General features: G+C 44.7%; 1 protein-coding gene across 1 annotated transcript in view; it reads left to right on the top strand.

Moving 5' to 3' along the window:
- ACOXL (acyl-CoA oxidase like) overlaps positions 1 to 22,105 on the top strand; it is a 312,998-nt gene that overhangs the window by 250,382 nt on the left and 40,511 nt on the right. Inside the window, exon 17 of the mRNA XM_047854457.1 lies at positions 891 to 961. Coding sequence (XP_047710413.1) covers positions 891 to 961 — 71 coding nt within the window. The remainder of the gene's footprint in view (positions 1 to 890; positions 962 to 22,105) is intronic.

Genomic DNA, 22,105 nt, shown 5'->3' with positions numbered 1-22,105 from the left:
GAAATAATAGGCTCGTCTAGATGGTTGACTAAAGTTGAAATCTTAATGCCCGTCAAAAGAAGTGGATTTAAATCTGAGGGCGGTAGGGACTCATGGGAGCATTTTTAAAAGTGAAATAATATAGTCAAAACAGTATGCAGGGAAGGTAGCGTGTGGTTTGGTGTTTAGTACAACCAAAAGAAAAAAGGGGTGCCCACACACATGGGCTTTTGGTGAGAGCTAGGCCACCGTGATGGAGAAAGGGAATGTAATTGGTGTAAATTGTCTACATTAATATTCCTAGAGCATGGCCAATCTAAATGGACCCTTAAAGTATTTTCTTGCAAGCTTTCCTGAGTTTTCTCTCTGCCATTCTGCTGGAGAAGGATGATTGGGGAAACATGACTTGAAATACGTAGGGGAGTTTATGGGATTTGCTTGAGTCAACACTAGGGCCATTATCACATTCACACCACGAGAGGCCTTAAATCCATGGGAATCATGACAGAACACCAAGATGGAACATTTAGCACTGCCCAGTTTACAAAGGCAGTTGGCCCGCTAAATAATGGAGATCACACAAAACTGGGGTGTTAGTATGGTCTTCGCGGGGGGCCAGCTGGTCATTGGTGGCTACACCCAGGACCTCCTAGAGCTTTAGGATAGAGCTTTGTTGATGGTAATGGCCGTGTGCTCGGCTGTAATCATCCCGGCCTGACAGTGGTGGAGAAGTCCCTGTGTGCTGGCCCTGACCTACCCCGGGGCCAGGGAGACCTCTATCTATCCCATCACCAAGGAAAGACCCATAGCATCCCCCCTGCATCTGTTATAACTCCAGTGCACTTCTCCATGCCAGGAGTCCTCAGGGGCTGAAGGGGGGTCCTTCACCTTTTCTGTTTCTTCCCTTCCAGTTACTCTAGAGCAGTTCTGGCTGGCAGTGAGGAGCTGTCCTGAGCAAGAGGACCAGGCTTTGTTAATGAAGGTAGGTTATCAGACAAAGTACTGATTTCCTTAAAGGCTCGCAGCACTTTTATTGCCCTGAGGAGAGTTTCATTTTTACAAGCAGGAGTAAATTTATCATCCCTGAATTCAGTGCTCCGCGGGGATAAACTTGTCATCAGCGGGTAGGAGGGTTGCTGGTTAATGAGCACAACCGCCGTCCGTGGAGGACAGCAAAGTGACAGGGAGTGGGTGTCAGCTACCAGCGGGGAATCTCTTTTAATTCTCCAGAGGGCTCAGTTGGTCCTATTTAAGCTTATCTGACAGAATCTTGATTCTCTGAGCAGATTTATGAGGCTTGGCCAAATTCCATGACTCTCACTGCACTTTTTAATGAAGACAAAGGACTCCATACGTTCTGTGTCTGCCACATCCTCCCTTGCGTCACCACAGGGAGTGCCACACAAATGAGACTGTCCATATTAACCGCTGGAGTGGGCATCTCATGTCGCAGATGCCTTTGCCCTTGAGTGGAAGACAAGCTTCGCCATTTCTTGGTAACTGTTGCACTCTTTCCCTCTGAGCGACAAAGGAGCACAGGTGTGGTATAGCCTACATGTAGGTCGTACATCCAGGTGAGCCAAAAGCGTGGAAAAACTTGGCCAGCAGCCTGCATGAATTTAATTAAAACTCTGTCTCCGAAGGCAGAGAGGAGTAGACACCAGCCAGTCACGGAGGCACGCCAACACCTTTCCACCAATGACTAAGACTCGTGTTTTCACCCAGAAACTATACTTAGAGTCACCTTGAAACATATGCATTTCCGTGACGTCATTTCAATCCCGTACCGTCAGGAAACCACGTGGCCCAGGAATTGCGTCTCTCACCTGAACACCATGCCAGGTGTCCTCCGACTTTAGAGATGGGCGGAAAAATAGAGGGCGTCACTCTAAGGGATTTCCAGCTCATTTGCCTGAGATGTGATATTTTTGGTCTGCCCTTTTTTTTTTTTCCCCTAAGCTTTCAGTGTGGTTCATTTTATAATAAAGAGGTGCCGGGGCGCCTGGGTGGCTTGGTCGGTTAAGCGTCCGACTTCGGCTCAGGTCATGATCTCACGGTCTGTGGGTTCGAGCCCCGTGTCGGGCTCTGTGCTGACAGCTCAGAGCCTGGAGCCTGTTTCAGATTCTGTGTCTCCCTCTCTCTCTGCCCCTCCCCTGTTCATGCCCTGTCTCTCTCTGTCTCAAAAATAAATAAACGTTAAAAAAAAATTTGTTTTTTAAATAAAAAAAATTAAAAATTAAAAAAAAAGAGGTGCCGATACCAAATAACGGATCCGTCTGGGAGACCTGCTCCCCCAGAGTCCTGGGTACAATGTACCAACTTTGGCATACAGGCAGGCATATAAGCTTTTCTCGGTGTTTTGAGGTTATCCAGGGTCAGCCCTCAGTCTTCTGTCCTGACATCTATTCCCCCAAGGACCTTTCCTCCCAGATACACACTGTGTTTCTGTGGCCTTGACGCAGCCCTTGGGCCCCAGACACTCACCTCTTTACCCCCAGTCACTATTCAAGGTACATGGGCACGGAGCCTCGTGGCCCTTCCTTCCTGCTCTGTCCAGTGTTTTCTCCAGCCATCTGCTCCTTCCTGCTTCCCTCTTGTTGTTCCCCTATCCATCTATCCCCCTTTTTCCCTTCCCTGCTGTGCTTCGGTGTGCTGAACGCACTGCTGTGTGCTGCTTGGTACCGCCAGGGACCTGCGATGCCCCAGTGACCCTGAACTTCTTCAAGTCAATAGCGTAAGGGTGGAAAGCGGTACCACCAAAATCCTGCTTCTCCTTTCAGTTTCTCGCCTTCCTTCTGACTCTCCTACTGCCCCCGGCCGGCTTCTCTGGAGCATTCGCTCAGATACTAGCAGTTGCAGGTGGTAGAGGAGGGTTCAGAGAGCCTGAGGTGTCCTGGAAGGTGCACGATCTCCAGTGACCTTCGGTATTTCATGCCTTCCCTGTTGGTTTCTGCAAACCGTACGGTGGCAGCCGAGGACGACGTCTGTGGGTGTTTTCTCAATATCTGCAGGTATTTGAACAGGCAACATCAAAGAAGTTTCACTGAACAAAATGCGTGCTCGGTTCATATATACTGAAACTACTGTATGATTTTTTTTCAGGAGACTGAGGTTTCTAATGTCACATATCAGAGAGCACCATGTGGGTGTGACAGTGGCGTGCAGGATTTTTGTAGATGTTATGTGGGAGAACTGGCTCGGGGTGACAGTAGATCATTCCAGCTACAACCAGCCTGCAGTCCAGGATATGTTTACGGGGGTGAGCCATTCACTTTGAAGATGGTCGGCCATAAACTTCGACAGTTCATTCGGCGTCATTGGGTGAAAGGTTGCTGGAGGCAAAAACTGTAAATCTGAACCAAATATGCTGTTGTTTTTTTTTTTAACGATACTTTGCACGCAGTGCCTTGTTATCCCTACATTGTCAACATTGGATACTGTGTATCCCTACGTTGTCAGAGATCATTAAGATCTAAGGCCAACGATCTCATTCAGAGCTGTGAGGGTGCCCAGCCAAGGTCAGATACCGCTTGAGCCAAGGTCAGATATCCCTGGAAAAACAGAGCCAGAGGTTGAGACTTGGGAGGTGGCCGAGACCAGAGGCTTCATCTGACCACCAGGAAGAGTCGGCGAGGGAGGAGAAGCGACGCTCCATCTCCGCACCGCTAGTTAGCAGGCAGCAGAACGGGGACCGAAAGCCACGTCTCTGGAGCCTCGAGCTGGGCCTCTTGCCGGGACTTCCATCCAGATGAGCAGATTCACAGAAAAGTCTACCACCTCGCCCCCTCCACCACACCCGAGCCGCATGGGAGGTCAGACTGCAATGAAACCACAGAATGTACTGTTGTGGCTGGCTGGTGGAACCGCTCTTGCGGCTTGTTGTTAATCACACCCCATCTGCAGAGAGCACCATAAGACGGAAGGGAGCTGGCTTCTCCATGATTCAGTTTCCCCATCTACCAAGCAGAGGTCAGGGCTCTTACTGACTTGCGATTTTCCCACCACTGCAGCCCTGTTAAGGGGGTGGGAAGGAGATGTCAAGAGATAAGACAACTGTTATCAGGGTTTGCCTCTCTGTTCGGTTTCACTACAATCTGAACCAAAGAAAAGATGTCAGTTCTATAAATTACTTATCTGACCCCATTCATGTCCATACCAGCCTGTTTCTTCACTGGTTCTTCGTTCTACTGACCAGTTCATCTCTTCGGCCCCTTGCAGGCACTGCCCTGGAGAGCTGGGTTACCCCTCGACTCCACCCACCACTCTGTTGTGGCTCCAGACCTGCCCTCCAGTCCCACACCCACTCGTGCCCAGCCGATGTGGCCCTCACCTGTCTCTGTCCTTCCTCCTCAGCCCCGGAACCACAGCAAGGCCTGTGACTCCCCCTGCTCGGGAGCTGCCACGTCACCTGCCATGTAGCTATTAATCCCCGGCAGCAGCCCTCAGAGACATCCCGTTCCCTCTCACCCAGAACACAGCACCTGGGCTTGACCCTCCAGGGACAAGTCTGGTTCCCACTTTGCTGGGAACCCGGTGTGATCACAGACAGGTCACCTCTCTCTTTTAGCCCAGTGTCCCCTTGTGGTGAAAGCGGAAGTGAATTAGATTGCCCGGGAGACCCTTCCAGCATCCACCCTCTCAATCTATGCCCCGACATTGCCCGCCAGCCCGTGACTCTAAACATGCTTGAGAATGAGCCAACCTCTACTGCCTGCCCTTCCTTCAGGCTCAGCAAAACGAACTTTCTCAGAATCCCACGTCCTACTTGTCGCTCTTCTGGATTCATGTCCAGCCGTAACTCACTCTCTCTTTCTCTCTCTCTTTTCCTCTCCTTTGGCCTAGGGTGATCATAGAACCTATCAGCCATGTCTGGACTTTTCTGAAAGCGAAAGGAGGCACCACTGAAAATTAAACTTGGGTGGCTGGCATAAAATGGGACGGCCCCAGGCACATCAGGGCATTTGATTAGCCTATTTCTGCATCAAGTCCGAAGTCCCTTCTTTAAATCAAATGGATCAAGCTTGCCTATGAGGCATCCCTCTCAGAGTTGGTCCAGATGCTCCTTGTCCCCACTCCCTCCCCCCCACAATTGTCACTTCTTAAAGATCGCGCCCTCCTTTCGGTGATGGAAGTTGGCAGGAAGACAGACCTCTCGCTGCCAATCTGCATTTGGACCTTCATTTTCTAAATCACACATAAACGATCACACTTCCTCATTCCGTCCTCCAGGGAGTTTCTTACACACCTGGCAGCAGTCATTTCCAATTTGGGTAGGAGACAGCAGCCCCAGCAAGGATCCTCACTGGGACGGAAACTTCCTGAGGCAATCACCTGCCGTGCCTCCCCCGCTTCCCTTGGAAAAGCAGGAAGGATGTGCAGCGGAAGGTGGCCCTTCCTGGTAAACGCTGCTTTCCCGGATCAGGAGACAAGAGCTAGTGGAAGAAGCTTTGCCTGGTCTGTTACAACTGGAGCAAGACAGTAGAACAAGGCTTCCTCACTCCAGTGATGCTGAGTGGGTACCTGGCACATTCCTCCCACCGCAGCCCCCGGCAGAGGCCTGGGTGGACCTCTCTGACGAAGGGCTCTAGCTAGAGGTACCACGTGAAGTTCAAGGTAGCCCTTTCTGTGGGGGAGATCCGATATCATACCACGTGTACTGCAGAAAACAGTAACAAGGACCGAGCTGCCTGCATGAAGATAAATAGCACATCTTGAATCGCATCTCCCCAAACTGCAGACCTTTTGCAGGACTGTGGTGCCAGCAGCAACGATGCCCCAGCTCATCCTCCGTGGAGTGCTGGCAGGAGGGGCTGACTGTCTGTGGCAAGGCGGGTGACGCCTCGGTCTGAGGACACAAGCAGAGCAGTTTTAATAGCTGCTGGCCGTCCGGCTGGCACGTGCAGGGGCCCACCAGAGTCGGTGGACACGGTTGCCAGGTGCCGAGGCCAAAGTCGAGAAAAGCCACAGAGCCGATTCCCCGGGAAGTCGCCCCTGCCCACAGGTGTGCTGGCTGGAGTGCTGCCGGAAGCCTCCTTAGCATTGCTTACCAGCTGCCGAGTATTTTCTTTTTTTAATTTTTTTTTTTAACATTTATTTATTTTTGAGACAGAGAGAGACAGAGCATGAACGGGGGAGGGTCAGAGAGAGAGGGAGACACAGAATCGGAAGCAGGCTCCAGGCTCCGAGCCGTCAGCCCAGAGCCCGACGCGGGGCTCGAACCCACGGAACGCGAGATCCTGACCTGAGCTGAAGTCGGACGCTCAACCGACTGAGCCACCCACGCACCCCCCCCCCAGCCGCCAAGTATTAATATTGCCCCCCAAATGCACAGGGGCAACCGGACAGCTGTGGAAAGAGGGGGGTGCCCAGGCTCCCTGCCACGTGCCACCCCCTCCCCCCACTGTGATCTGGCCCGATCGAGCCCTTTCTCTGTCTAATGATGTGCTAGCAACTTGGACACCCTTGAGTCCTCCTTGAAACCAAAAGCTGTCAAGTGAGTGGCGTGACCCAACCTGTCAGTCCTCCCAGGGTACTCAAATCCAGCTGCTTCCCAGAAACAGGCGTTTTCTCCTAGCCTGGTGGGGTCCTGGCCTGGCCCGAACGAGTGTTTAGCTTAGCCTGGGAATGGGGATGCGTTGAGGAGAAAGGGGATTTTCCACATGACCGCTCCACTGACTCACCTCCCCGCAGAAGGTTTAGAAACACCCAGCAGGCCGGTTGTCTAGTGTTCCTTAAATTGTCATTGTCACAAAGAGTCTTTCTGCTTCACTTCTCTCACAGTCCCCTCTTTACCCTGCTCACTCCCCTCCACGTCGCTGGGCTCAAGGGGCAGACACGGAGCCATTCGGCTTCTGGAATGGCCGAGGTGTCCTTGCAGGGTCTGTCTGTCAGCTCTTGCCCTGTAGGCAAGGCCGCAGCCGCTTCAGCTCTGATGGGGTGCTCGCCACGGCAACCCCAGTATCTAAGCAGAGCGTTCGCAGGGGACTGTCCCTGCCTCGCAGGCGGCTGGCAAGCAGCAGTTTGAACCTGTCAAGTGGGCGAGGTGGGGTTTTTCCCTTTTTCCTGCATTCTAACTGCTCTTTCTTGCTTTTCTCAACACGTGTAGGTGGTAGCTAGTTTAAGCACCCGACCTAGCAGCCAAGTACCTCCCACCGAGCGCGGGGAGGACAGTGGTGCCCTCCTTTCTGCGGGAGGGCTTTTTAATGCCTATGGACCCACCCTGTCATAGCCCCTTGCCTTTGAGAGCGCCCTAGGCCCCTGGGCAACCAGCAGAGCAAACATCCTGTGTGTGTGCTACGCGTGCCCACGGCCACCGCTCCGTCATCTGGGGCTGGTCCTGGGAGCAGGCCTCCCACACAGAAGGAACAGCATTCTCACTTGGGGCCTGACTGCATCTCCAAACCCCATCCGGGGTGAACAGCGTCAATCCCTGTCGGAAATCCTTTGGCACAGATTGTTGAAGGGTGGCGGGGGTCTGCAGTGTTGAACTTCGGTCCGTGTAGCCCCTGTTGCTTTCCTGCCGCCTTCTCCGCTGCTCGCAAGCCGGGGCCTCGTGGAGAGAAGTAAGCATGTGGCTGACAGTATTTCTAAGAGAAGTTGCTCCACAAGTACCAAAAAAAGCAGGTAGTGTTTTTCTAGTACCTGGCTCACTTGAAGAATAGGTTTCTGGTTTGTTTGTTTGTTTGTTTGTTTGTTTTTATGTTTAATAAAGGACCAGAACTACTAGGGATATAGCAATCAAGTTTCAGACCTAGTGTTCTGGCAATAGGTGGTTTTCTCTCGTGCCTGTACCCGTGTGGGCCATCGATGCCCCGGCATGCCTTCCCCCTCTTCAATCCCGGTACCCTCGTCACAAGCTCCAAGTCAGTGCCAAGGTTCTGAGGGGGCTCATCTCAAACCTGCCCCCCACAATCTCAGTGATGATTATCCCACCCAATGAAACACTAATTGTGGGAAGGGATCTTTGGTGCATAGGACTAACTTTCTAACCCAAAGGAACACATACCTAATGGTAGGATTTCAGGCTTCGCCGTAAGTCAACAGAAGGGTTATTTTGGTGACTGTCTGCGGATACCTATCACAGTCCCTCTTCGTAAACGTTTGTGAATGCCTATTTTGTGCCAGGCACCGTGCTAGGCTCTGGGGGTGCTAATACCAATAAGACCTGGCCCTCATCCTTAGGTAGCTCCCTGACTACTAAGGTGTGGAAGGTACTTCAGAACATGCAAGCGTGTTGGGGTGGGCTAAGCGCTGAGAGGGAAGAAACTCAGGGTGCTGATGGAACACTCAGCTGGGGTGCCCAGCTCAACATGGGTTTCAAGAGGACTTCGGAGGAGGTGGCATTTGAGCTAAGTCTCTATGTCTCTGTAAGAGATTAAATTTAGCCAACTGTGTGGGTTCTGCTGTGCTTACTGGTGGGGTCAGTGTGAGTTATGCTCTGAGCTTTCCATTTATAGAGTGTTTCAGGTGCACTGATGCATGCCTTGAGAGCTGGCTGCCAGAGCAGCGGGACCAGACAGCTGTCTCTCAAGGGGAGGGGTATCCAGAAGCTTCCATTCTCGTTGCACTGTGCGTGTTTCCTCATTGCGCCATTCAGCATTCTTTCCTTCGGCGTGGAAGACTTCCCTGACTTCCAAAGGTTAATGTCAAAATGAGGCGTCTCTCAGAGGGAATGCAGCAGAAGCCATGCTCAGCCGACAGTTGCTCTAGAATAGTTCTGAGAGCATGGTCTCCAAGACCAGGGGCCAAGCACAGAGCAAGAGATGAGCGTTGGGAAATTAAGAGGAAAAAGGCAGAGGGATTTCCCTAACCTACAATAGGGGAACGTGCTCTGTGCTCTAAGGGTCTGACAAAGTTGAGAGAGCTCAGCACTCACACTCATACAAAGCTCTCCTGTTGGGGGAAATGGACCTGTGTCTTTCCAGGCTCACGCTATCAAGTGCAAGCGTTACATGGGCCTGATCACCTAAGAGGATCATCCGATCACACGGTGGGCGGCAGCCCTTTGTGAGGACATCACCCCGGCTCCGCCCCTTGATACTTGTTTGTCGAGCATCTAAATAAACATCCAAGTGGAGAACCAGCTGGAAAGCAGACATCCCAGTGTTCAGAAAAGCAGTGACTTTCCCCGAATGGAGGACACAATCTGCTGGGAATTTCTGGCCCCGCGAGTCTGGCAGAGGACGAGTGCAGGAGTGTCCCTCCCTGAGTGCTCTGCCCTCCATTTCTCCGGTGCGCAGCTCTGGGGCACAGATTTCATTTCAGGCCGTTCTAGACGACAGGGCGGAGAGCAGAAGAGGAAATCACTTGAGACAAATAAGAAAAATGGAAGGATTTGGTAAAAGCCATCTGTGGGAAAATGAGAGCAAAATCTGGCCCTAGGGGACGAAAGTGAGAGGAGCGAACGGGGCCCAGCCCAAACTTGTTATTTTATCGTTTAAATAAAAAGGTCAAGATGCTAATGTGCCCAGGAGACTTTTCTTGAGTGACATACCCAGACTATGAAGAAACTCTGTCAGGGGGTTCCGGTGATACGAATGTAGGCTACCATACGTTAACAGAATTACCAAGAGGCTGGGGGGATGACAGATTTCCCAGCACACAATGAAGGGGACATTAGCACTAAGGTTATGTGGGTGTCACGCTGGCCCAGGCTGATGAAGGTAACAGAGTTCAGCACTCCCGCTTAGGCAGCCACCCTGCCTGCAGCCAGTCACGTTTGCTGACTGAAAACTGGACGTGTCATGAGGCTTGAAGATTTCTGTTCCCCACACCTTCTCAACTCTCCCTCTCGCCCTTTCTAATTTTAGCCACTCTGTTTCTGGTTAATTTTACAGTGTTCTCAAGTCTACTCAAACACACTCACACCCACCATGGATATCAACTTTGAGATGGGGAAGAAAGAAAGAGATTGGTTAGATCTATTCCCAAAGGAGAAAGGGAAGAAGGAGAAGGGAAACCCGTTTGGGAATAAATGCCAGGACAATGGCCAGCATGAAGGCAGCAGTCACGCAGTTGCTGCTGCTTCTCAAGTTCTTCTGACGGAATGTGTTCACCTTTAAGAGGATCTTTCCACCTTCGTCTCTTCCAGGACTATTTAAAGGACAGGATGGGATGAAGCAACTTGCTGCGTTCTTTTTTTTTTTTTAATATAATTTATTGTCGAATTGGCTCAAATACAACACCCAGTGTTCATCCCAACAAGTGCCTTCGTCAATGCCTGTCATCCATTTTCCTCTCTCCCCCACCCGCCCCCATTCACCCTCAGTTTGTTCTCTGTATTTAAGAGTCTCTTGTGCCTCCCTCCCTCTCTGTAACTTTTTTTCCCCCTTCGCTTCCCCCATGGTCTTCTGTTAAGTGTCTCAAGATCCACATTTAAGTGAAAACGTACGATATCTGTCTTTCTCTGACTGACTTATTTCATTTAGCATAACACCCTCCAGTTCCATCCACGTTGCTGCAAATGGCATGATTTTATTCTTTCTCATTGCCAAGTAGTATTCCACTGTGTATATAAACCACATCTTCTTTATCCATTCCTCAGTTGATGGACACTTAGGCTCTTTCCATGATTTGGCTATTGTTGAAAGCACTGCTATAAACATAGGGGTACATATGCCCCTATGCATCAGCACTCCTGTATCCCTTGGGTAAATTCCTAGCAGTGCTATTGCTGGGTCATAGGGTAGTTCTATTTTTAATTTTCTGAGGAACCTCCACACTGTTTTCCAGAGCGGCTGCACCAGTTTTCATTCCCACCAACAGTGCAAGAGGATTCTTGTTTCTCCACATCCTCGCCAGCATCTGTAGTTTCCTGATTTGTTCATTTTAGCCGCTCGGACCGGTGTGAGGTGGTGTCTCAGTGTGGCTTTGATTTGTATTTCCCTTATGATGAGTGACGTTGAGCATCGTTTCATGTGTCTGTTAGCCATCTGGATGTCTTCTCTGGAAAAGTGTCTATTCATGTCTTCTGCCCATTTCTTTACTGGATTATTTGTTTCTCGACTGTGGAGTTTGGTGAATTCTCTACAGGTTTTGGATACTAGCCCTTTATCTGATATATCATTTGCAAATATCTTTTCCCATTCTGTCGGTTGCCTTTTAGTTTTATCGATGGTTTCCTTTGCAGTGCAGAAGTTTTTTTATCTTGATGAGGTCCCAATAGTTCATTTTTGCTTTTAATTCCCTTGCCTTTGGAGATGTTGTCGAATAAAAAATTGCTGCGGCTGAGGTCAAAGAGGTTGTTGTCTGCTTTCTCCTCTAGAGTTTTGGTGGTTTCCTGTCTCACATTTAGGTCTTTCATCCATTATGAATTTATTTTTGTGTATGGTGTCAGAAAGTGGTCTAGTTTCATTCTTCTGCATGCTGCTGTCCAGTTCTCCCAGCACCATTTGCTAAAGAGACTGTCTGTTTTCCATTGGATACTCTTTCCTGCTTTGTCAAATATTGGTTGGCCATACATTTGTGGGTCCAATTCTGGATTCTCTATTCTATTCCATTGGTCTGTGTGTCTGTTTTTTTTTTTTAATTTTTTTTTTCAACGTTTATTTATTTTTGGGACAGAGAGAGAGACAGAGCATGAATGGGGGAGGGGCAGAGAGAGAGGGAGACACAGAATCGGAAACAGGCTCCAGGCTCTGAGCCATCAGCCCAGAGCCTGACGCGGGGCTCGAACTCCCGGACCGCGAGATCGTGACCTGGCTGAAGTCGGACGCTTAACCGACTGTGCCACCCAGGCGCCCCTGTGTGTCTGTTTTTATACCAATACCATACTGTCTTGATGATTACAGCTTTGTAGTAGAGGCTAAAGCCTGGGATTGTGATGCCTCCCGCTTTGGTTTTCTTCTTCGGTATTATTTTGAGAAATAACTTCAGTATTACTTCAGTATTACCTTGGCTATTCGTGGTGTTTTGTGGTTCCATACAAATTTTAGGATTGTTTGTTCTAGCTTCAAGAAGAATGCTGGTGCAATTTTGATTGGGATTGTATTGAATGTATAGATTGCTTTGGGTAGTATTGACATTTTAACAATATTTATTCTTCCAGTCCATGAGCATGGAATGTTTTTCCATTTCTGGAATTCTATCAGACATTTTTTTTTTTAACGTTTATTTATTTTTGAGACAGAGACAGAGCATGAACGGGGGAGGTCACAGAGAGGGAGACACAGAATCTGAAACAGGCTCCAGGCTCTGAGCTGTCAGCACAGAGCCCGATGCGGGGATCGAACCCACGGACCGTGAGATCATGACCTGAGCTGAAGTCGGACACTTAACCGACCAAGCCACCCAGGCGCCCCATCTATCAGACATTTAAATCAGAGATAATATCTATCCTTCTCAAGCTGCTTCAAAAAGTAGAAATGGAAGGAAAACTTCCAGACCCATTCTATGAAGCCAGCATTACTTTGATTCCCAAACCAGACAGAGACCCCACAAAAAAAAACAAAGAACTTCAGGCCAATATCCCTGATGAACATGGATGCAAGAATTCTCAACCAGATGCTAGCAACTTGCTGTGTTCTTAAAACGCTTGCCTGATAGGAAGGGTAACTAGGAACAGCCTGTCGACAATAGCTTGATGAATATGTTATTTGTGAAAGTGGCTTCGCAGGACACATAACACTGAATGTCAGGATTAGGACCAATTACACAAATGAGGCGAACCTATCATTAAAAGTGAAAGACTCTCAGATCGGGTGAAACACAAAGTCCAGCTGTGTGACATGTGCAGACACGCAGACTCCTGCTTCCAGGAAGGCAAAGCAGACATACTCATCCCTATTCTTTCCGATAAGCTCAACTAAAAAAACACTGGACATTAGATATAAAACAAGCGTAAGAAAACTAAAAGCAGACCAGCTGGGGGCCTCAGGAATGGTATGGTGGGATTCCCCTGGATTTTCTCTATGCCTTATATATATTATATTTGGAGCTGAAGAAGCTGGAAATCCAGAAAAGGCTAACAAGAACAGACCCCGCCTCCAAAAAAAAAAAAAAAAAAAAAACTTACTCTAGCCAAAAGCTAGAAAGGACCAGAAAAGGGCCAGCCTGGCAAAACAAAAGACTTGTAGACAATATGGCTTTAATACAGTCAAACACTACATAAAAATCAATGGCACCACCTTCATCCATGCTGGGAAAGGCCTTATGGGAAGCATAGATTTAGATTTAGATGCTCACTAGGCCATAAAGAGGAAATGCAACCTCGCTACTGGGATTATGTCAGAGGACGCCTAGTAGGGAACTAGCGTTTTCATCTCCACTTGCCAGTAAGGAGCGCCCCCTCCCCCCCACCACCCTGCAGTATCTTTGGGGAATACCTAGGGAGCCTGAACTTCCTCATTCAGCAGTAACAACTCACCCCTCCCCGCTCCTGCTATGGTGGTGTTTAAGAGAAGGCCAAATGGAAATTTAGGACTTTCACCACCACCCAGTGGCAATGAAGCTACCACCTGTCCCTGCCTCCCCACCAGTAGCATCAGTGAAGTTCATATGGAGAGTAGAAATGAGAGACTCCTATCCTCCCAGCCAAGGTGATTATCCATGGAGGCCTAGTGGGGAGCCAGCACTCCTACCTCTGCCTCCTACCTCCTACCCAGCAGTAACGAGGAGCACTTCCCTCACTTGGCTATTAACAGTGGCTACAGTGCACGCTGCCCCCCCCCCCGCCACACACACACACACACACACACACACACACACACACGCACACACACACACTCGCTTCCTCTGAGGAGACAGTATCACAGATACTAAGTTAGCTAAGATAAGGTTTAAATAAGATCCAGAGTCTCATAATATAATACCCCAAATGGTCAAGTTTCCATTAAAAAAAATCACTCATGATACCAAGAACCAGGAGAATCTCAAACTTAACGAAAAAAAAAAAAAGCCAATCACTAGACTCTTCACTGATACGATAGTGATGTTTAAATGATCTGAAAAAGATTTTAAAACAGACATCATAAAAGTATTTCAATGAGTAATTATAAATGTACTTGAAACAAATAAAGCAATAGAAAGCCTCATCAGATAGTCGCAGCAACGAAATAGAACATATCAACAACCAAATGGAAATATTAGAACTGGGAAATACAATTACTGAAATAAAAATCTCAAGAGATGGTCTCAACAGTAGAATGGAGGGGACAGAGGAAAGATTAGGTGACCCGTAAGATAGAACAATAGAAATTAACTGAATCTAGGGGTGCCTGGCTGGCTCAGTCAGTGGAGCATGTGACTTGTTTTCGGAGTTTTGGGTTTGAGTCCCACACTGGGTGTAGTGATTACTTGAAAATAAATCTTGAGAAAAAAAGAGAAATTAACTGAATCTAAACAACAGAGCAAAAATAGACAGAAGGGGAAGGAGGAGGAGGAGGCGGGGAGGAGGAAGTGGAGGAGGAGGAAGAGAGCATCAGGGACCTTTGGGACTGTAACAAAAGATTTAACATTTGTGTCATTGAAGTCCCGGAAGGAAAGGAGAAAGAGGGAAGGGCTGGAAAAGTACTCAAAGGAATAATAGCTGAAGATTTCCTAAATTTGGCAAAAGACATAGACCTACAGATTCAAGAAGCTGAATGACAAACAGCATAACCTGAAGAAATCCAAACCAAGATACATCATAATTCAAATTCTGAAAATTAAAGACAAAATTCTGAAAATTAAAATGCAAAAAGAATGTGAAAGCCATGAGAAGGAAATAATACCTTTACTATATGGGAAAATTAATTCAAATTACAGCAGATTTCTCATCAGAAACCATGGTGCCAGAAGGAAGGAACATATTTTCAAGTGTTTTGGAGGGAAAAAGCCCCCATCGCCCAAATTCCGATATCCAGTGAAAACATTCTTCAGAAATTAAGGGGAAATTAATCTAAATTCTTAGATGAAGAAAAACCAACAGGATTTACCACCATAAGACCTACACTAAAGGAATGGCTAGGGGCGCCTGGATGGCTCAGTTGGTTAAGCGACTGCCTTGGCTCAGGTCATGATCTCACAGTTGGAGGGTTCGAGCCCCACAACAGGCTTTCTGCTGTCCAAGCAGAGAGCCCACTTCGATCCACTCTCCCCTTCTCTCTCTACCCCTCCCCTGCTTGTGCTCTCTCTCACTCTCTCTCAAAATAAATAAAAACTTAAAAAAAAAAAGAAGGAATGGCTAAAAGAAGTTCTATAGGGGACACCTGGATGGCTCAGTTGGAAGAGCATGTGACTTTTTTTAAAAAGATTATTTGGGGGGCGCCTGGGTGGCGCAGTCGGTTAAGCGTCTGACTTCAGCCAGGTCACGATCTCGCGGTCCTCCGTAAGTTCGAGCCCCGCGTCGGGCTCTGGGTTAATGGCTCAGAGCCTGGAGCCTGTTTCCAATTCTGTGTCTCCCTCTCTCTCTGCCCCTCCCCCGTTCATGCTCTGTCTCTCTCTGTCCCAAAAGTAAATAAAAAAACGTTGAAAAAAAAATTAAAAAAAAAAAGATTATTTGGTTATTTTGAGAGAGAGAGAGAGAGAGAGAGAGAGAGAGAGAGAAGGAGTGGGGGAGGGGCAGAGAGAGAAAGGTGGAGAGAGAGAGAATCCCAAGCAGGTTCCACACTGTGAGCATGGAGCCCGACATGGGGCTTGAACCCTGAACTGAGAGCTGAAATCAGGAGTCAGACTCTTAACTGCCTGAGTCAACCAGGTGCCCCGAGCATGTGACTCTTGATCTCAGGGGTCATAAGTTCAAGCCCCTGTTGGGTGTAGAGATTACTTAAATAAATAAAACTTATAAAAAATAAGAGGTTCTATAAACAGAAAAGAAGCAATGAAAGAAGGAACCATGGAACATCAGGAAGTAAGAAACAATACAATAAGCAAAAATAGTAAATTGAAACTATTTTCCTCCTTTTAATTTTCTAAATTATGTTTAACAATTGAGGCAAAAATAATACTGTCTCATGTGATTTTAAATACATACAGAAAAATATCTAAAATAATTATATTGTAAACAGAGAAGGGTAAAAAGAAATAAACGCTAACTCAAACTGTCATGCCAGTAGACTGTGAGACTGTGATAAGCTCTCTCTGCCTCTCTCTCTCTCATATATATATTTTCCATCCATTTAATTTCTGTCTATGTGTATGATTCCGTGGATAGCACAGAGTTGGTTCATGTTTTTAATCCACTCTGATGATCTCTGTCTTTTATTGATATGATAGGGCTTAAGACTCTATCTTTTTTTTGGTTTCTGTTTGTTTTCTCCATTTTTCACTTCTGTTTTCTCTTCCTTGACTTACTATATGTTACTTGAGCATTTTTTTAGAATATCATTTTGATTTATCTATGCCATTTTGGGGTGTGTCTCTAGCCTTTTTTAGTTGTTTTAGTAACACCTAGAAAAAAAATATATTGTGCTAACACTAATCAAAGAAAGCAAAAGTGGCTATATTAATATCAGATAAATAGACATCATAGCACAGAGAGTTACCAGAGACAGAGAGGGACGCTACATAATAATAAAAGAGCCAGTCCACCAAGAAGATATAAGAATGTCAGATGTTTATGCAGCAAACATCACAGTTGCAAAATATGTGAAGCAAAAACTGATAGAACTGAAAGTAAAAACAAGTACACAGTTATAGTTGGATATTTCAAACCCTCTCACAACAGTTGATAGACCAGTTACACAGAAAATCAGAACATGGAGAAAAACGCAACACCATTGACAAACAGGATCTAACAGACATTTATAGGACACTCCACCCAACAACACAGGTTACCTTATTTTCAAGTGCCAATGGAAAATGTCCCAGGATAAACCATAACTTAGAACAAAAGCAAACTTCAAAAATGTCTAAAGTTTCGAAGGAAACTAAAAGAATACATTGATCTGGGTGACGATGAAAATACAACATATCGAATTTGTGGAACACACATAAAACATTGCTGAGAGAATTTATAGCTTACATTAAATGGAGGGGAAATCTCAAATCAGTAACCTAAGCTAACCTAAGCTATCACCTCAAGGGCGTAAAAAATGAAGAGCAAGATAAAACCAAAGAAAGCAGACGGAATGAAATAATAAAGACAGGAGCATGAATCAATTAAATTGAAAACAAGAAAAAATAAAGGAAAACAGTGAAGCAACGTTTCATTGCTTTTTTGCTTTAAAAAGAGCAATAAAATTATGAGCCCCTAACACAACTAACAAAGAGAAGACAGAAATTGCTAATATCAGGAATAAAACAGATGATATGAGTAGATACCCTGCATACATCAAAATGATAAGGGGATACTAAGAAAACTCGATGCATATAATTTTAAAACTTAGATGAAATGAGGTAATTCTTCAAAAACACAAATTACCATACTCAATATGAAGTAGATAATTTGAATAATGTTATAACTATTAAGGAAATTGAATTTGTAATTTTAAACTTAAAAGATTTGAATTTAGAATTCAAATTTTATAATTTAAATTTTAAATTTTAACTTAGAAAAAGAAAACTCCAGTCTCCAGAATTCACTGAAGAATTTTATTTAACACTCAAAGAAGAATTAACAACAATTCTGCACAATTACTTCCAGAAAGTGCAACAGGAGTAAAAACTATTCATTTTATGGAGCTAGTATTTCCCTAATACCATACCAAACATAGACAAACAAAAATTGAAAAATACAGACCAATATTCCTTATAAATAAATATAAACATAAAAGTCCCAAACAAAATATTAAGAAAAAGAATGATACATTGTGACAAGTGTGGTTTACTCCAAGGATGCAAGACTGGTTCAATTTTTACAAATCAACCAATTTAGTTATCAGTATTATAGGCTCAGTGAAAAAAAATTACAGGATCATATAAATTGATACAGAAAAAGCATTTGACAAAATTCAATACCCATTCACGAAAACAACTGTCAGACAAATAGGAAGAGAGTTCAACTTCCTCAACTTGGTGAAGTTCGTCTGTAGAAATTCAATAGCTAACATCATACCTAGTGGTGAAATAATGAATGCTTTCCCCCTCATATCAGGAATAAGGCAAGGATGTTTGGTTTCACCATTTTAATTTAATATAATACTGGAAATTCTAGCCAGTTCAAGAAGGCAAGAAATGGAAATTAAAAGCATATGCTTTCAGATCAGAAAGGAAGAAATAAAAGTCCATATTTATAAATGATAGCATTGTCTATTTTTCATTTTTATTTTTTGAGAGAGAAAGAGAGAGAGAGAGAGACACTAGTGGGGAGGGACGGGGGGCGGGGAGAGAGAGAATCTTAAGGAGGTTCCACATCCAGCATGGAGCCCAATGCAGGGCTCTGATGACCTGAGCCTAAATCAAGAGTTGGACACTGAACCGACTGAGCCACCCAGGTGCCCTGATATCATTGTCTATTTAAAAAATTCCAAGAAATATGTGAAAACAAGCAAACAAAAAAAAAGTCCTAGAACTAAATGAGTTCAACAAGGTCATAGAATACAAGACCACCATACAAAAATTAATTGAACTTTCATATGCTAGCAATGAGCACATTAACAGAAAAATTTTTTAAATCAATACCAGGTATGGTTTATGCAACTGATACAATTAGGTATACATCTAACAAAACTTGTATAGGACTTATATGGTTAAAACTACAAAATGCTAATCCTTAACAAAATACTAGCAAGCCAAACTCAACAGCCTATTAAAAGAAGTATACACCATGACCTAATGGGACTTACTCTTGGAATGCAAGGATGGTTCAATAATGAAAAATTAATCGCTGTAATTTCCGTATTAACAGAATGCTCATTAACACATGGTCATCTTAATTGATGCAGAAATAGCATTGAAAAAATTCACCACCCGTTCATGATAAAAACACTCAGCAAATTAGGAATAGAAGGAAACTACATCAATATAATAAAGTGAATATATGAAAAACCCACAATCATCATCTTTCACTCAGTGTTGAAAGACTGAAGTCTTTTCCTTCATCCCAGGAATAAAGCAAGGATGTCCACTTTCATCTCCTCTATTCAACATAGTATTGGAAGTTCTAGCCATAGTAGTCAGACTAGAAAAAGAAATAAAAAGCATCCAAATTTGAAAAGAGGAAGTAAAATTATCTCTATTCACATATGATATAATATTATTTCTAGGAAACCCTAAGATTACAGACATACACACACACACACACACACACACACACTCACAGAACTAATAAACTAACTTAGCCAAGTTGCAAGACATGAAAATCAACGTGCAGAAATCAGTTGCATTTCTGTACACTAACAATGAACAAATCCAAAAAAAGAAAAAAAGACAACAATTCCATTTACAATAGTACAAAAAAAAAACCTTAGGAATAAACTCAACCAAGAAGATAAAAGACTTGTACACTGAAAACCATCAAATGGTGCTGAAATAAATCAAAGAAGACATAAATTAATGGAAAGAAATACAGTGTTGATGGATTGAAAGACTTAATATTTTTAAGATGACAATATTACCTGAGGATATCTATAGATTTAATGTAATTTCTACCAAAATCCCAATGATTTTTTTCATAAATAGAAAAATTCATCCTAAAATTCACATGGGATCTCTAAGGGGCCCCAAATAGACAAAATAATCTTGAAAAAGAAGAAAAGATTTGGATATCTCACACTTCCTGGTTTGAAAGCTCTAGTAATCAAAACAATGTGGTACTGGCATAAAGACAGACATACAGATCAATGAAATAGAATAGAAAATGCAGAAATAAACCTTCACATATTTAGTCAAATGATTTTTGACAAGGGTGCCAAGATCATTCAATGGGGAAAGCATAGTCTTTTCAACAAATGGTGCTGGGAAAATTGGATATCTGCATGCAAAAGAATGAGGTTGGACCTCTACCTAACTTGACATATAAAAATTACCTCAAAATAGACCAAAGACATAACTGCAAGAGCTAAAACTATAAAACTTCGAGAAAAAAAACTTAGGGGAAAAGCGATGAGATTCTACTTGTAGTGGTTTCTTGATATGACTTCAAAGGCACAGGTGACAACAAAATAATAGACACATTGTAATTTATCAAAATTTAAAGCTTTTGTGCATCAACTGACACTATCAACAGAGTAAAAAAGGCACCCCACAGGTTGAGATAAAAATATTTACAAATTACGTATCCGGTAGGCGATTAACATCCAGAATATAGAAAGAACTCTTAAAACTAAACAAGAAAAATAACCTTTTTCAAAAACGTTCAAATGGCTTAAACAAACATTTCTCCAAAGATCTACCAATGGCCAATAAGTACATGATATGATGCTCAACATCACTAATGATTAAAGAAATACAAATCAAAGTCACAATGAGATACCATTTCACGTTCATTAAGATGGCAGCTGTAAAAAAACAATGAAATAACACATGTTAGCAAGGATGTGGAGAAACAAGAACACTGGTACACTGTTGGTGGGAACGTAAAATGGTCCAACCACTATGATAAACAGTGTGGCAATTACTCAAAAATGTAACAAACAGAATTACTGTGTGGTCCAGCAATTTCACTTCTGGGCATACACCCAAAAGGACTGAAAGCGGTAATTCAATGAACTTGAACAGTTACTTGTACATGCATGTTCATGGGAGCACTGTTTGAAATAGCCGAAAGGTTGTAGCAACCCAAGTGCCCATCGATGTATGAATGGATAAACAATATATGGTATACACATACAGTGGAATATTATTCGGCTTTAAAAAGAGAAGGAAATTCTGGTGTATGCTACAACGTGGATGAACCTTGAAGACATTAGGCTAAATGAAATAAGCCAGTCACAAAAGGGCATGTACCGCATGAGGCCACTTCTATGAGGTACTAGAGTAGTTCAAATTCCTAGAGACAGTAGAGAAGGTAGGGACCGTGGGGAAGCAAGAATGAGGAATTATTTACTGGGTACAGAGTTCCAGTTCTGCAAGATGAAAAACGTTCTGAAGATGGATGGTGATGATGGTTGCAAAGCCAAGGACAGATAGGGAATTGGGAGTGGCGGGATGTTGGGATTAATTATGGGTTAAAACAAGTCAGAAAGAAGACCTGGCTGAATGCTTTTCTACAAGTTGCTTAACCTGTCTGCATAAAGTAGGAGTATAGTATCATTCTGAGCCAGTCTAAACAGTGGATTGTGGAAAGAGCCCCAAGGGAATGGCCTCATCTCTGCCTGCAAAGCTTTGCTTTCTGAATTTTCCCACTCCCACTGAACATGGTAAGACCAGTGCGCTGCGACACCACAAGGCAGAGAGTGAGTTTGGCAGAATATGGCAATCACAGGATAGCTTGAATTCTGCAGCTGGCTATAAGACCCCCAAATAGAAGAAAAAGCACTTACCTCCCTCTCAGTCTATCCTCAGGGTTCAGAACCAGAGCTCTGGTTTCCCCCGTGTCCAAGCACTGGTATTCAGCATACTGGTGAAAAGATGTCTCAAGTTTACCTTCTCCAGGGCTTTCCCTCTGTCTCCTTCTTGGCTTGTTGAGTTTTATTTCCTACAGATGAATTTCCTGTGCTTCTTCATTTCCCAGTGCTGAGGAGGCCAGGATATAGCTACATCTAGAGTTTTCTAAAGAGGCATAAAGTAGGGGGTGCCTTGGGTCTGGCTGTCTGTGGCTCATCTCTCCCTTCTAGCACACCTGCTGTATTTGATCTGCCATGACACCAGCCCATGTCCCACCATCACTTTGCTGTGAGACTCATCCCCCATGAAGAGAAACATGTTCCCCCGCCACAGAACGTGGTGGTGAAGAGCAGGCCGTTCTGGGCTCCTCTGTGTCCAAAGACTCAGAAAGAAAAGATCACCTTCGTCCTCAACGATCTTCTCCCAGAGAGCTCTGAGCTACCAGAATGATCCATGTGCCACGGTGCCTGCCACCTTTCTTGAGAAGAGAAGCATTTAACACACAAGGAATATTGAGTAGATTGGATTTAAGAAAAAAAAATTTTTTAATTAACATCTCCAGGCAGTTTGGAAGGAAAAGATAATCTGATCTTGAACAACTTCCTTGAGTGATCAAAGAAAAAGACACTGAAGTTGCCTCTCCCTGCTTTTCCAATGAAATATAAATAAAACTTCCTCTCTTATAGAAGCTGATAGCTTACACATGGAACTGATGGCTTGGAGG

The sequence above is a fragment of the Prionailurus viverrinus genome, chromosome A3 (genome assembly GCF_022837055.1).
Source record: "Prionailurus viverrinus isolate Anna chromosome A3, UM_Priviv_1.0, whole genome shotgun sequence".
Classification (NCBI taxonomy): domain Eukaryota; kingdom Metazoa; phylum Chordata; class Mammalia; order Carnivora; family Felidae; genus Prionailurus; species Prionailurus viverrinus.
Note: the sequence above shows the minus strand (reverse complement) of the source record. Positions and strands in the feature narration are given on the sequence as shown.